Here is a 12,418-nt window from a genome sequence, read left to right as displayed (position 1 = left end):
TCGAAAAAGTTCGGATATTATTGCGAAACTTGAAATTTCGGGAATTTTATCATGAAACAATTTTTTAAATTTGTAATTTGTAGTATTTCACAGTATTCTAGCAACATTTAAAAAATGTGCGAAATTTGAAAATTACGTGATTTTTTTTGTTGGAAAATATCAATTTCTGTATTTTCTAATTAGATTTTTCAGTGTTTTGCAAGATGAAATTTTAATTCAAAAAATCGTAGTTAATTTTGAACATTTTTGATCTACGTAAAAATGAACACTTTCAATTTCTGTTTGTTTCTTTTTTGTGTTGGGAGAAATTCGGAAGTTGCTTGTGTTTTTTTTTTGTTGAAAAAAAAATAGAAAATAGTCAGTTTTGTAGAATTTTATTTGTTAAACTCTCGTCTTAGCCTCACTTTTTCAAATTTTCCCTTGAAATTTACCTCAAAATTTCCAGAAAAAATGGCTCACATCGTGCAAACTCACAAGCTCACCCTCCATGACGTCGCCATCGACCAGGCTCTCGTCTACAGCTCCGACTCGAACTGCGCTGAGCTCAAGAGAACTTTCCAGGTCGAGTTGGCTCATGGCTACAATGAGGTTAAAGTTCAGGTGAGTGAAGGGCTATAAAATACGAGAAAAAATAATTTTTTTTTGCATTTTTTACTGCTAAGCAAACAAAACCATCGAAATTTCCAATATTTACCTTACCTGTCAAAGTTAAAGTCATAAAAACACTCACACAATGTGATAAAAAAATTTTCAGAACCTCCCATTCGACCTCGTCCAGGACTCGATCCGTGTTTCCGGAGCCGGCGAAGCTGTGATCCACGACGTCTCCGTCAAGAACCAGGAGGGTGCCGAGTTTGTGATCCCGGAGCGGGTTCTCGCAATTAAGGCGATCTTCGAGGAAAAGGAACGCGCCAAGGACAAGGTTGCCGATAGCCGAGTTGCCGTACAGAAGCGCATCGAGGGACTTGACAATCTGATCACCGAAGTCGCCAAGCACGGAAAGGACGGCGCCTTCCATTTTGACGGGCGCACAATTGAAAGTCTCAACGCCCTCCACGGATTCCATCAAGACACAACAGTGGATCTTCGCGCTCAGATCCGAACCCTGGATCAAGACCTGCGAAAGGCCGAGGAAGAGTACGCCCGTGCTAGCCAAGACTACGACAATACCGGATACAGATGGAGAAACTCTGCTCAGTATGCCAGTATTATTGTTGAGTCAGAAGCCGGTGGTGCTGCACAGCTCACCATCACCTACCAAGTGAACAACGTCTCCTGGACCCCGTTCTACGACATCCGCGTCACTGCTGGTGTTGAAGCTGAGATGCACGTCACCTACTTCGGAAAGGTCCGTCAGTACAGTGGAGAAGACTGGAAGACAGTGCCATTGGTGTTGTCAACCGCAAGACCCGCTCACGGAGTTAAGCAACTTCCGAAGCTCGGAGCCCTCGAGGCATCGATTGTTGTGCCCGAACCAGAATGTAACAGAGGTGGAAGAGGAGGTTATGGAGGTGGTTACGCTCAGGATTCAGTGGTGATGGCCTGCGCGGCTCCGATGATGGAAATGGGTAGAAGTAGAAAATCCATGAAAATGTCCTATGCGGCTGTGAAGTCCAGCAACATTGCCTCCGAGTTCAGCATTGGCCGCCCCGCCACCATCGACGATCGCACCGACGAGTACAAGGTGAACATCGGACAATTCACACTCGACACCAAGCTCTCCAACGTTACCGTCCCATCCCGTAACGCCACCGCGTTCCTCGTCGCCAACTCGGTCAACACCTCCGACTACCCACTCGTCGCCGGTCAGGCATCGATCTTCCTCGACGGAGCATTCGTCAACAAGACCGAGTTCGAAGATGCGGTCGTATCGCAAAAGTTTGAGGTGTCGTTGGGCGTCGACCCGAACATCCGCATCGAGTACAAGCCTGTCAGAAACTACCAGGAACAGAGCGGAACCGTCGAGAAGATCAACTCTCAGGTCACCGAGAAGACCACTGCCGTCACTAATCTTCGCCCCAACTCGGTGCTTCTCACCATTCGCGAGCAGTTGCCAAGATCCACAGATTCTAGAATTAAGGTAAAGATTGAATACATAAAAAGCCCCTAAATTTCCCATTTTTCAGGTCCACCTCAACACCCCAGAAGCCGTGGAAGTCGACGAGGCAAGCGTCGAGCCAACCGTCGGAGCCGCCATCACTCCGGAGAAGATTCTCGACTACACCGTCCAACTTGCGCCAGGACAGTCCAGCACTTTCGTCGTCAAGTACACTACCGAGCACCCACAGGCTGAGCAAATTCGCTATGAGGAGAAGTTCTGAAGTGCTTATGCGATGATTTTTCCGCTTTAACTTGATCTGTATAATTTATAAATAATTCCTTTAATGTCGCCAAATATGTAAAATAAATGTGTAATTTCAGAATTTATTGATTTCTTTGAGACACACAGAATGGATTGAAATGATGGAATTGACCCGTTTTGAGCAACAAATGGAATTGGAATTTAGAAAAAAGAACAAAAAAAATCACACGATATGATAACCCTTATCTTCTGGATTGCTGGTTGGAGGTCTTGCATCTTTTTTGTCACAGCTCTTTGCTCGGCTCAATCGACGGCGCAGAGATCTAGCGCGTTTCTGCAAAGGGTTTATGGAAATTTCTGGAACAAGGTTCGATGCACCATGTGATTTAAGAGCTTTTTTGCATTTGTCAAAAAGTTTTCAATTGGCGAAATAATTAAAACACGTTTTCTTAACTTTGCAATATGTAAATTGGTAATAATTTTAAAAGTAAACGAGGTTTGTCAACTCACTGCAATTTTCTGCACTGGCTGATAGCCGGTGGTGTTGGAGTTCCAATAATGACAAATCATGACAGCGGTCAAGATGAAGCACACTCCAAGAGCAACTGATGCCAAAAGCATGAAACCGGATAACCCGTTGCCGATTGCCGTGCGGACTTTCATTTTTGAGTAGTGGTCGAGCCAGATGCCTGAGAAAAAAATTAATTGAAATCCCATACCTCGGTTAATTTTAAAGGAACAGTGTATAAAGTTAGCTAATAATTTTTATAAAACCAAAGATGAAGTTTTCGTTGCACCATGTTTGCCTGATTTTGAGAGTTGATATCTCAGTTCTTTTTGGTTTTATCCAAAAGTTATTGACAAACAACTTGTTGTATCAGTTTCTATGTTCAACAATGCACCATGAAGAAAAATGACATTGTTTTAGTTTTACTCAACTTTAATGGATATCAAAAAAGTATAACTTTGTTGAAAAATTTCTGAACAACTTTCAATCTGATCGAGATATAAGCCATTCGGCAAAAAACTCTCTTACCTGTAGTAATCACAGCTAGCAGACTTCCGACAGCCGACATGATACAAAAAACGAGCCACAAGATTAGCATGGTCCTCCACCGATATCTATGCACAGCGCCCAATCCCATGGCTCCGGTGAGCAAGCTGACAATTGCTGATACCGTATTCATATGGCACGTGGATTGGTATTCGGCTTCTGTCGGGTAGCCGGGGCATGTGGTGCCATGAGCCAAAAAGATGAGCGAGATGAGGATCTCCGCGCGGCACAGGTGCACCATTATTTGGGCGTATCTAAAAAAAAGAACTTTAGGCATGGTGCATCGGCATAAAATCGGTTTTAAAAAATTTCGCGAGCCCACACCTTCATTTTGAAGCTATCAACTAATTTTCTACTGTAAAAGAAGAAACATATAATAAACTATGTTTTTCATTTGACATTATTTGATTGAAAACATGGTGCATCGACAAAAAATCCTTTTAAAAAGTTGTGACCTATTTAAGATGAGTCCTAAGTTTTCTACCCAGCAACCGACATTTCGTGGGTACCCGTAGAATGTCGTCTGCTACATTAACCTACTCGGTATGCTGAAATCCTGCCTTCTGCATTACTGTATAAGCCTTATAACGCCGTCGTTCGTTTGATGAGAACTCCTCTTCTTCTTCAGAAGTCTGCAAATATTTATTTTAAATTAAAAATACATATTTTATAGGTTCGAAGCTACAGTTTCAAACGCAAAATTGCGACAAAAAAGAGACAAGTATTCGGATATACTGCCTCGGGGAGGCAGGTAGGAGAATCCCATGTGACTACTCCAATGTGGCCTTGTTTTGTGATTGGAATCGATAGATTACATGTATGGAACAGTTTCCGGGAGAAAGTATAACTTTTGCTATTAGGATTTCACTGTTCTCACTATTAGTTGAACGTATTTGCAACATTAAACCTGATCCTATCACTAGCGCGCGTTTGCAACACCAAAATTGAAGTTATAATTGGAGCATGTTTGCAATTGAGTCTTTAAAAAGTTTGTCAATATTAGAGCGCGTTTGATGTTTTAACAAGAGTTATCATTAGAGCGCATTTTAAATTAAAATTGAAAATTTGTCAACATTGTGTCAATGCATCTTGACCACAAAAAAAATTTATTACAAGAAAGTTATCATTAGAGCGCGTTCGCATATTATACAAAATTTGATCAAAATGACCATTATTGCTATTAGGCCGCTTTTGCACAAGTATCGCTAGGGTGCATTGACAACAGAGTATTACAAATTATAAATAGAGCGGATTTGCAACCCAAAATACTTACCACCGGTCCTGGCATCAATCTGGCCGTCGGCTCCTCGAAATTTGGTCGTAATAGTCCCATGCTTAGATTTTTCTGCAATTTATGAGATTAGTTTCTGAAGGAAAACTACATTTTCGGTTTGAAAAACCACAAATCACATAACTTGGAATACGAAAATATTGTTATTTACCGAGAAAACCCTGACACTCACAATTCGATCAAACTCGTGAAAGTACAACAAATTATCGGAATATTCGACGTTTTGCATGATTATCGATTTTTTGGTAACAAAGGAAAGAATTTAGGGGAGAGGAATGACAAGTGGTAAGAAATAGAAAACAAGTGTGGGCAAAGGACACGGGATCTTAGATTTCTGGAGTATTTAGGGGTATTGTAAACATTTAGGTAAGATTGGGATCTAGATTTTTGGTTGGTAGACTTTTGAATGAATTCAAAAATAGTAATTTTCATAAAAACACAGTAATCACATTGAAATTAGCAGGTTGATTTTTTTTTCGAATTCAAAATTCAAACTTTGGAAAATTAATAATTAACACAATTTTTTTCTAAATTGTAATATTTGGAAAATTATTTAAAAATTGGCATTTTGCTAAATCTACTAACCAGTTTAAAAAAAATTACGTTTTTATCGTTTTTATCACAAATTGAGAAAATATTTGTACTTTTAGTATTGAAACTTTCAATTGCAAAAAAAGTAGACTAGATTTTTTTAAATTTGTTTTCAAATAGTTATATTCATGATATTTCGAATAAAATAACACTACTGAGATGAATAGTCAATAAATTATTGTATTTTAAATTGAAAATAAAATAAAATATTTTGATACCTCCAAAATCGTGCCCTACACCCACAAACTACACCTACGATAACAACGGCGATAATCGGCACAGAAAATCTCAAGGTTGTGTAACACTAAAGAGATATTAGATACCAAAAGAGTTTTGACTGCAAAACTATAGCTTACAAATTTCACTAAATCATGTTAGTTAGCAATTTTTGATAACACTCGTAGTTTCAAAGATATATGCATTTTAAGTTCGTATGATTTATTTTTGATGTGCGGATTTGGAAAGCTGATACTGTGAAAACCGAAAATGTTAACAAAAATCTGTCAATTAAAAGTAAACATACACTTTTAATAATAAAATATAGCTTATAAACTTTTCTGCAATTTTTGTAGGTGGACAACTAGTGATTCCTGATTTTCTAACCAAATTACAGTGGTTTTGAGTAAAAACGGCCAAGAAAGCATAAAGAAAAGACCTTTCGTGGCCGCTGTCTGGACAGTTTAAGCTTTTTTTGTGGTGGTCGTTGCTGTGTGTAGCAAAACGACGGAAAATCGACAACGACAAACTTGTTTCTCCTTCTTCCAACCTCCGCAAAATCTATAGAAATGCCATAGAGAAGAGATAGGAGGACTTGACGAACAATAGAACTCTAGTCAGTAGCACCTGTAGTAGCCCGAAGTGTTAGCTGACTGAAATTGTTGTAAAATTTAAGTTAGATCGCAGAAAGAGATTTGAAAATCACCCAGCAACTTTTTTATAAGCTTTTTGGAATTTTGAAATAGTTCAGATATAATTTGATCTTGAAACAGAACAATTTAAAAATTAAAATTCAAAAACTGTATCTCAAAGTTAGAACGCCTGCCTGCTTCTCGCCTCCATCCGCATTTTTATTAAAACATTAACTTTTTCATTTCTTAATTTCCTTTCATCGAAATAATAGAAATTTGTAAGTTCACATAAAAATGCAAAAAAGAAGAGAAAGGCCGACGTGAAGCTCTGAAATCGTGCCTACCTACCATAAAATGCCTGTAATAGATATTTTAAAAAAATGTTTTCAACTGATAAAATGTTGGAAATTTTAAAGAACATTGAGCTCTTTGAAAAACCCTTGAAAATTAAATTTTGCATGTATAAAAATTGTATTAAAAGAGCTTCCAAAATTCAGAAAATTTAAACTTTTGAACATAGTGCATCAACCAGGAAAATTTTAATTTTGGAACATGCTGAATAGACCAGGGAGTTGAGCTGTTCAAAAAGCTACACGCAAAAAAAAACAAAATACATCGAATTTTCTCAAACTTGGTAGTTATTGTTAGCCCGGCCAGGACACTCGAAAGGGGTAAAAGGGAAAGGAAGTAGGTCAACCGTCGGAAAAGAATCGGGAGAGGTGGAGAACTTACCAGGGAACAAATTGAAAACGGCATTATTTTCAGATTGTCTTTTCCTTTTTTTCAGAAAAAGAAAATAAGCCAATGCAAATTGAATTAGTAGACAATAGCAGCAGTGTACCTAGCGAGGGGAATGGAATGGTAGGTGTGTGTGCGGGGGAAAAAAGAATGATTCCCGCCGAAGATAAAGACGCCGAGGGCATTGCGGATCGTCTCTCGGAAAGCTTCAGGGGGGACAGAAAGACAAAAGAAATACTATGGGATCTAGTGGAGAAATAGAGAAGAGAGACTGACAGTTTCTCTGGATATATATATATATATATATATATATTGAAAAAATCGGAAAGAGAATAGCGTGGGCTAGACCTGGCTAGAAAATTGAACATGGCGCCATTTTTATTTTACGAAAAAAGTGCAAAAAGTTTTGTTAAAAAATTGAAGTTTGTAAAAAATATTTGCGTGTTTTTCAGCTTTTCAATCAAAAGTGGAGCAGTTCAGGCTATGATTTTTGTGAAAAAAAATTATAGACATTTCCTACATTTTTCAGGTTTTTTTTTCCAATTTTGCCACAAAAAAAAGAATTATATTTTTATGTTGGCTGATGTTTAATTTTAAAGCTTTTTTTTTAATTTTCAGGCTCTTTCATGTATTAAAAAAAATTGTCAATTTTTGAAAATTCAGCAAATTTCGATTTGGTAATCAATTTTTTAACTGTTTGAAAATTTTACAAACAATTCAAAGACCGATTTTGAAGCTAAAAATTCTAGAATTTTCAGAACTATAGAAATTTCATAGCGTTGCAAATTTTTTAAAGAAACTATAGGTTCAATTTAAGTACTAAAATTTAATTTTTACTATTAGGCACATTTTCCGTGGAAAATGTACCTTTCTAGACATTTTGTCAGTAAAATAGTGTGGATCGAACAATTATTTCGGGTTGACGACTTAAATTTTTCAATGTTCCAATAGATTATGCTAGTTACTCGGCATTTCATTAAAAAATCATAAAAAAATTATCTTTTTTTACAAAAAAAAAGTTGGTTGACCTTCTAGAAACAAACAAAAACTGTTTCAGATAAAATCAAAAATTGGCTAGTGACCCCAACGGCTAGAGGCCCCAGCGGCTAGAAAAATCCAAAACTGACCGGTAAAAAACTGTGATGAAGATGTTTAGTTGTCTCGGTTTCTTCGAGAAGTTCCCATTCCCTCGTGACGTCATTATATCAGACGCAGACAGTGTTTGGCCGAATGTGATGACGGAAGGACTGATGGAAGAAACAAATAATCTGCTGGCTACTTCCAATAACTGACTGATCACAGTTTAAACTATTTGTTGAACTCACGGAATTCAGGAAGCAAGTGAAGACTTATAGGCTAGACGCAGACAAACTAAGAAAATTTACAGATAAGGGGGAGCAGTGCAGTGGCTACTTATTTTTAAAGCACCTGACTACTATACTGTCTTCGGTCTTTTTTTTTGGAATTTTTTAACAAATAAAAACCAACATTTAGTTGAAAATTGAATAAAAATTGGCAATTTTCGATTTGAAAAATTCGTACACTAAAATAAAATTTTTATTTTTTGATTTTTTTGAATATGGAAATATGAAAATAAATTCAAGTGAGAGAAATATTTGGATACCGGTTTTCAAAAAACACAAACTGATTTAAGTTGAAAAATTACAGTTCTTGGAATTGAAAAAAATTTTAAATAGTTTAAAATAAATTTTTGAAATAAAACTTACACTTCAGCATACCATATCTCTTCAGACTTTGATTTTATCAAAAAAAAATTGTCAATTATTTTTTGTATTTTTGTATTTAGCAACATAGTTACAGTCGCAAAACTAACTGGGATAGAAATTGGCAATTTCTTGGTCGATGCACAATGTTCAAAAATAAAAATTTCAAAACTTTGGAAGATCTCTGTTGTTTTTTGGCAGTTTTAATTCGATGTTTCAGAGTATTGGAATTTTTAATAAAAATTTTTAAAAAACGATTTCCGATTTATAAAATTCGTACAGCAAAAAAAACAATAAATTAATAATTTAATATAAACGATTACAGTTTTCGGAATTGAAATAATTGAAAAATTTTAAAAATTTCTACACTTTGGACTCACTCAGTTTTAACGGGTATATCTTACTAAATTGTGGGTTAATTTCGATGCACCATGCATACAAATTAATTTTTCTGACTTTGAAGGCTCAAAATTGTGTTAAAACGCGACAAAAAGATTAAAAATCTTCCACTTTTCAAAATGACGTGAAGATGTTGTCTTTCTGACCGAATTAGTGAGGTGATTTCAACTGAAATCTCCCCTAATGTTTGAACTTTTTGTTTAATGGCAAAAATTGTGACCTCAAAAAACCGGTTTCTCAAAAAAAAAACACTAAATTTCAGATCTCTGAAATAATGCCAAAAAAAGAGGATAACAAAATTGGTCTCATCGGAGCAACTTCGTATATTGTTGGCTCAATTATTGGAAGTGGTATATTTATTGCTCCAAAAGTTAGTTGAATAGGAAATTCTGAAAATCCAAGATTTTTTTCAGGGAATAGTTGAACATGCTGGATCAGTGGGCTTATCGCTTATTATTTGGGTATTTTGTGCCTTATTGAACATGATAACTGCAATTGTAAGTTTTTTTTGGTGTCAAGGATTGATTTCTAACCCAATTTCTAACGAGTTTCGAGGCTATGGGACGGTTCCCGAAATTGTCAAAATTGGTAGCCAAAGCCGTAGCCGACTGCGCCACTTTTAGAGATGGTGGCGCAGTCGTAAAAGCTTCCGCTACCAACTTGAACACCTAAGTTCGACCCCCGACTTCAAAATCCCAACTTCCTTCCAGAACTACATAGAACTCGGCACAAGTATCCCCGAATCCGGAGCCGATCTTGCATACATTGACTATATGGGTTGGACGCCGATCGCTTTTTCCCTTCTTTGGCTTTCACTGCTCATTCAGAGCTCTTCCTCGGCTGCAGTTTTGTATTTAACATTCGGAAAATATTTGGTGCAAGCCTTGGAGCCTATCGTCTGTTTTACGAGCTCTGGCGCCGATAATTGTGCTAAACTTTTTGGGTTTGGGTTACTATGTAAGTTTTTTTGGAAATTGCGTAAGCCTCTCGATAATTTCCTTATCAGAAAACCTTTTCTTATCATTATTTTCACAGTATTTCTCACCTTGACCAATATGTTTTCTCTGAACAAATTCGCGGCAAGGGTGCAAATAATCTCCATGTGCTCGAAGATCTTTGCCACTTTGATTATCATTGGCATCGGATTCTTCTTCATTATCTTCCGTGGTGCCACATCACACTACAGGAGTTCGGAGATCATGAAGGGAAGTGACTGGAACGCTGGAGCCATTGCACTGGCGATCTATCAAGGGAACTGGGCATTCGGTGGCTTTACCACGCTCAATTATGGAACAGAGGAGATTCAAATTGAGAATTTTCGGAAGTAAGTGTAGATTTTGAAGTGGTGCATCGGTGGCAGTTAAGTTTGTATCAAATTTTAGGAGATAAAAAATTATATTAAAAATGTTTGAAAACTCCTGTTTTCTTGTATATCCAACGAATTTTTGAACATTTTCGAAAACTCCTGATCATTTTTGAAATTCCTGTAATTTTTGGAAACTGTTTCAAAATTTCAATACGTTCCAGAAAAAACACTTCACCATTTTTTCCGGTTTTTTTTTGGAAAGGACTAACGGTTTGGACAATTTTGAACGTATAGACTCACAATGGGCTCAAATGAACGGATTTTGTAATGAACTTTTCAAAAAATTTTCAAAATGTTTTTGTGATGGTTCAAAACTTCGAAAAAATCTGATTTCATAAAAACAATTTGCAAGTTTTTTAAAAAGTTTCATTACAAAATCCGTTCATTTGAGCCCATCATGAATCTATACGTTTAAAATCTTCAAAATCGTTAGTTCTCCTTTAAAAGTATTATAAATTTCGTCAAAATACCAGAACCCTCCCGCGAGCCTGTCTCGGTGGGCTTCTTATCTCCGCAGTGATCTATGTGCTCGTCAACGTGTCCTACTTTGCAATTCTTACACCTCAAGAGATTATCGACTCGTCCGCCGTCGCAACGGTAATATTAATTTGAAATTCTCAATAAATGAATATTTCCCCGCGCAGACATTTATTCAAAGAACCGTGGGAAATGGTCCAGCTTTTGCCGTACCTGCTGTGGTGGGCTTTTTGCTTGTTGGTACGCTTAATGGAGACGTTTTTGGTTGGAGCAGGTGAGTTATAGGAAACTTTTTTGATTTTTTTTTTCGACCCTGTAACTTATTATACAACCGCAATAACGGGAATTTCCATTGGAATTCTCACGAATTTTGTGGTTGGTTTAAAAAATCCTAATCCCCGAAAACAAACTCCAAAAATCTGTGGATCTGATACAGGTTCCCATAAAAAATTTCAAAACCCTGACAAGCGACATGACCCAATTTTGCAGGTATATGGTCGCCGGATCACGTCGGAAGATGATGCCCACCTGCTTCAGTTTGATACATGTTGACAACGACAGTCCGCGGGTTTCTGTCTTTTTTCATGTGAGTCTGGAGTTTTTGAAAATGAAAAAGGGAAAAATGCTGAAAATCAAATATTAAAGAAATTTTTGGAAATAATTTATTATAAAAACATTATAAGAATTGAAAAACTCAAAAAAAAAGTTGTTTAATTCTTGAAAAAAGTTCCGGAAATCAGGATTTTAAAAATAAAGCAGTTTTTTACCATTGAAAAGCTTCCATTTTTTCCAATAAGATCAAAATAAAAATTTGAAACTTTCAGACCCTTACCTCAATAATCTTTGCATTTATGGGAGACACCGATCAACTAGTGGATTATCTCACCGTAACAGGAATGCTCACAACAATTTTCGCACTTTTGGTCTTGGTTATCATAAAATGGAAGAAAATGCCAATTGCATCGGATCCTGTGAAATATAGCATTTTTTGGCCAATTTTAAATTTGGTAATTATGATCGCTCTACTGGTAATACCTATTCAACAAGACCCCCTGTCATCAATTATTGGATTTTCCATGTTTTTAGGCGGTGTTGGTGAGTTTCCGAAAAAAAATTTATAAAAGTTTCAAACTTTTGCAGTTGTCTACTTCATTATCAAGTTTGTAGTATCCCATACAGAATTTCTAGGGGTTATTGATGGTGAGTACCCCTATACCTAGCTACAAAATTAATGTTTTATTTTTAAAAATTTGCAGAAAAGCTCACACATCTGTGCCAAATTCTAACATGGACAATAGTGGACTCGGGCCCCGAAGAGAAAACTCGGCTCTAGAAATTTAATTTACTTTTTTTTTTGAAAAAATTGGTCCCCGACGGGTGTTGGGTTTATTGGGGGGACAAACCTGCTTCAATGAACCGTGAAATTTTGTATGTGTGTCGTCTTCTTCCATATCTGGGTGAGCCGACTATCAATCACTTGGCCATATGCTCGGAGACACCTTCTGCGTTTGTCTTTTCTCACCAACTAGGCAGAATAGCTAGCCTATTGTAATTTGAAAAGGTGTTATATTTTAAAGTGTGTCTACCTACTCGTCTACCTGCTCGCCTACATTTATGCCTACCTGGAT

General features: G+C 36.8%; 3 protein-coding genes and 1 non-coding gene across 7 annotated transcripts; 2 read left to right on the top strand and 2 right to left on the bottom strand.

The window, feature by feature from the left end:
- Window positions 1-445: 445 nt before the first annotated feature.
- On the top strand, window positions 446-2,421 carry F37C4.5 (the record flags this gene model as incomplete). Of its 2 annotated transcripts, NM_001028014.5 has the most annotated exons (3): window positions 446-600; window positions 755-2,080; window positions 2,127-2,421. In NM_001028014.5, the coding sequence occupies 3 exons, from the start codon at window positions 451-453 to the stop codon at window positions 2,319-2,321; spliced, it is 1,671 nt and encodes a 556-aa protein (NP_001023185.1). The 2 variants fall into 2 exon arrangements, with proteins under 2 accessions (NP_001023185.1, NP_001367794.1); NM_001380170.1 differs by lacking the exon at window positions 446-600 and having other exon boundaries at window positions 1,325-2,080; window positions 2,127-2,321.
- F37C4.4 lies at window positions 2,410-6,945 on the bottom strand (the record flags this gene model as incomplete). Of its 3 annotated transcripts, NM_171309.6 has the most annotated exons (6): window positions 2,410-2,636; window positions 2,813-2,991; window positions 3,339-3,610; window positions 3,897-3,988; window positions 4,630-4,701; window positions 6,819-6,945. In NM_171309.6, 6 exons carry the CDS (start codon window positions 6,840-6,842, stop codon window positions 2,526-2,528), a joined length of 750 nt encoding a protein of 249 aa, NP_741363.1. The 3 variants fall into 3 exon arrangements, with proteins under 3 accessions (NP_741363.1, NP_001367793.1, NP_001368296.1); NM_001380168.1 differs by lacking the exon at window positions 6,819-6,945 and having other exon boundaries at window positions 2,526-2,636; window positions 4,630-4,689; NM_001380169.1 differs by lacking the exons at window positions 4,630-4,701; window positions 6,819-6,945 and having other exon boundaries at window positions 2,526-2,636; window positions 3,897-3,925.
- Window positions 6,946-9,207: 2,262 nt separating this feature from the next.
- aat-8 (Amino acid transporter) lies at window positions 9,208-12,219 on the top strand. The gene is made up of 10 exons (NM_068024.3): window positions 9,208-9,317; window positions 9,361-9,444; window positions 9,658-9,904; window positions 9,983-10,271; window positions 10,787-10,910; window positions 10,958-11,064; window positions 11,280-11,376; window positions 11,615-11,885; window positions 11,931-11,990; window positions 12,047-12,219. Exons 1-10 carry the CDS (start codon window positions 9,222-9,224, stop codon window positions 12,121-12,123), a joined length of 1,452 nt encoding a protein of 483 aa, NP_500425.2. The 5' UTR covers window positions 9,208-9,221; the 3' UTR covers window positions 12,124-12,219.
- F28F9.13 lies at window positions 11,264-11,381 on the bottom strand. Its single transcript, NR_053075.1, has one exon. It is a non-coding gene; the product is annotated as an Unclassified non-coding RNA F28F9.13 (non-coding RNA).
- Window positions 12,220-12,418: the final 199 nt, after the last annotated feature.

Source organism: Caenorhabditis elegans, chromosome IV, assembly GCF_000002985.6.
Source record: "Caenorhabditis elegans chromosome IV".
Classification (NCBI taxonomy): Eukaryota; Metazoa; Nematoda; class Chromadorea; order Rhabditida; family Rhabditidae; genus Caenorhabditis; species Caenorhabditis elegans.
This window is presented reverse-complemented; position numbering and strand designations above follow the sequence as displayed.

Excerpts from the sequence above, each read along its gene's own strand:
- aat-8 (NM_068024.3), top strand. The coding sequence starts at position 9,222 with ATGCCAAAAAAAGAGGATAACAAAATTGGTCTCATCGGAGCAACTTCG. Across the intron at positions 10,272-10,786 it reads CAAATTGAGAATTTTCGGAA|AACCCTCCCGCGAGCCTGTC; the intron begins GTAAGTGTAGAT and ends TCAAAATACCAG. Across the intron at positions 11,886-11,930 it reads CATGTTTTTAGGCGGTGTTG|TTGTCTACTTCATTATCAAG; the intron begins GTGAGTTTCCGA and ends AAACTTTTGCAG.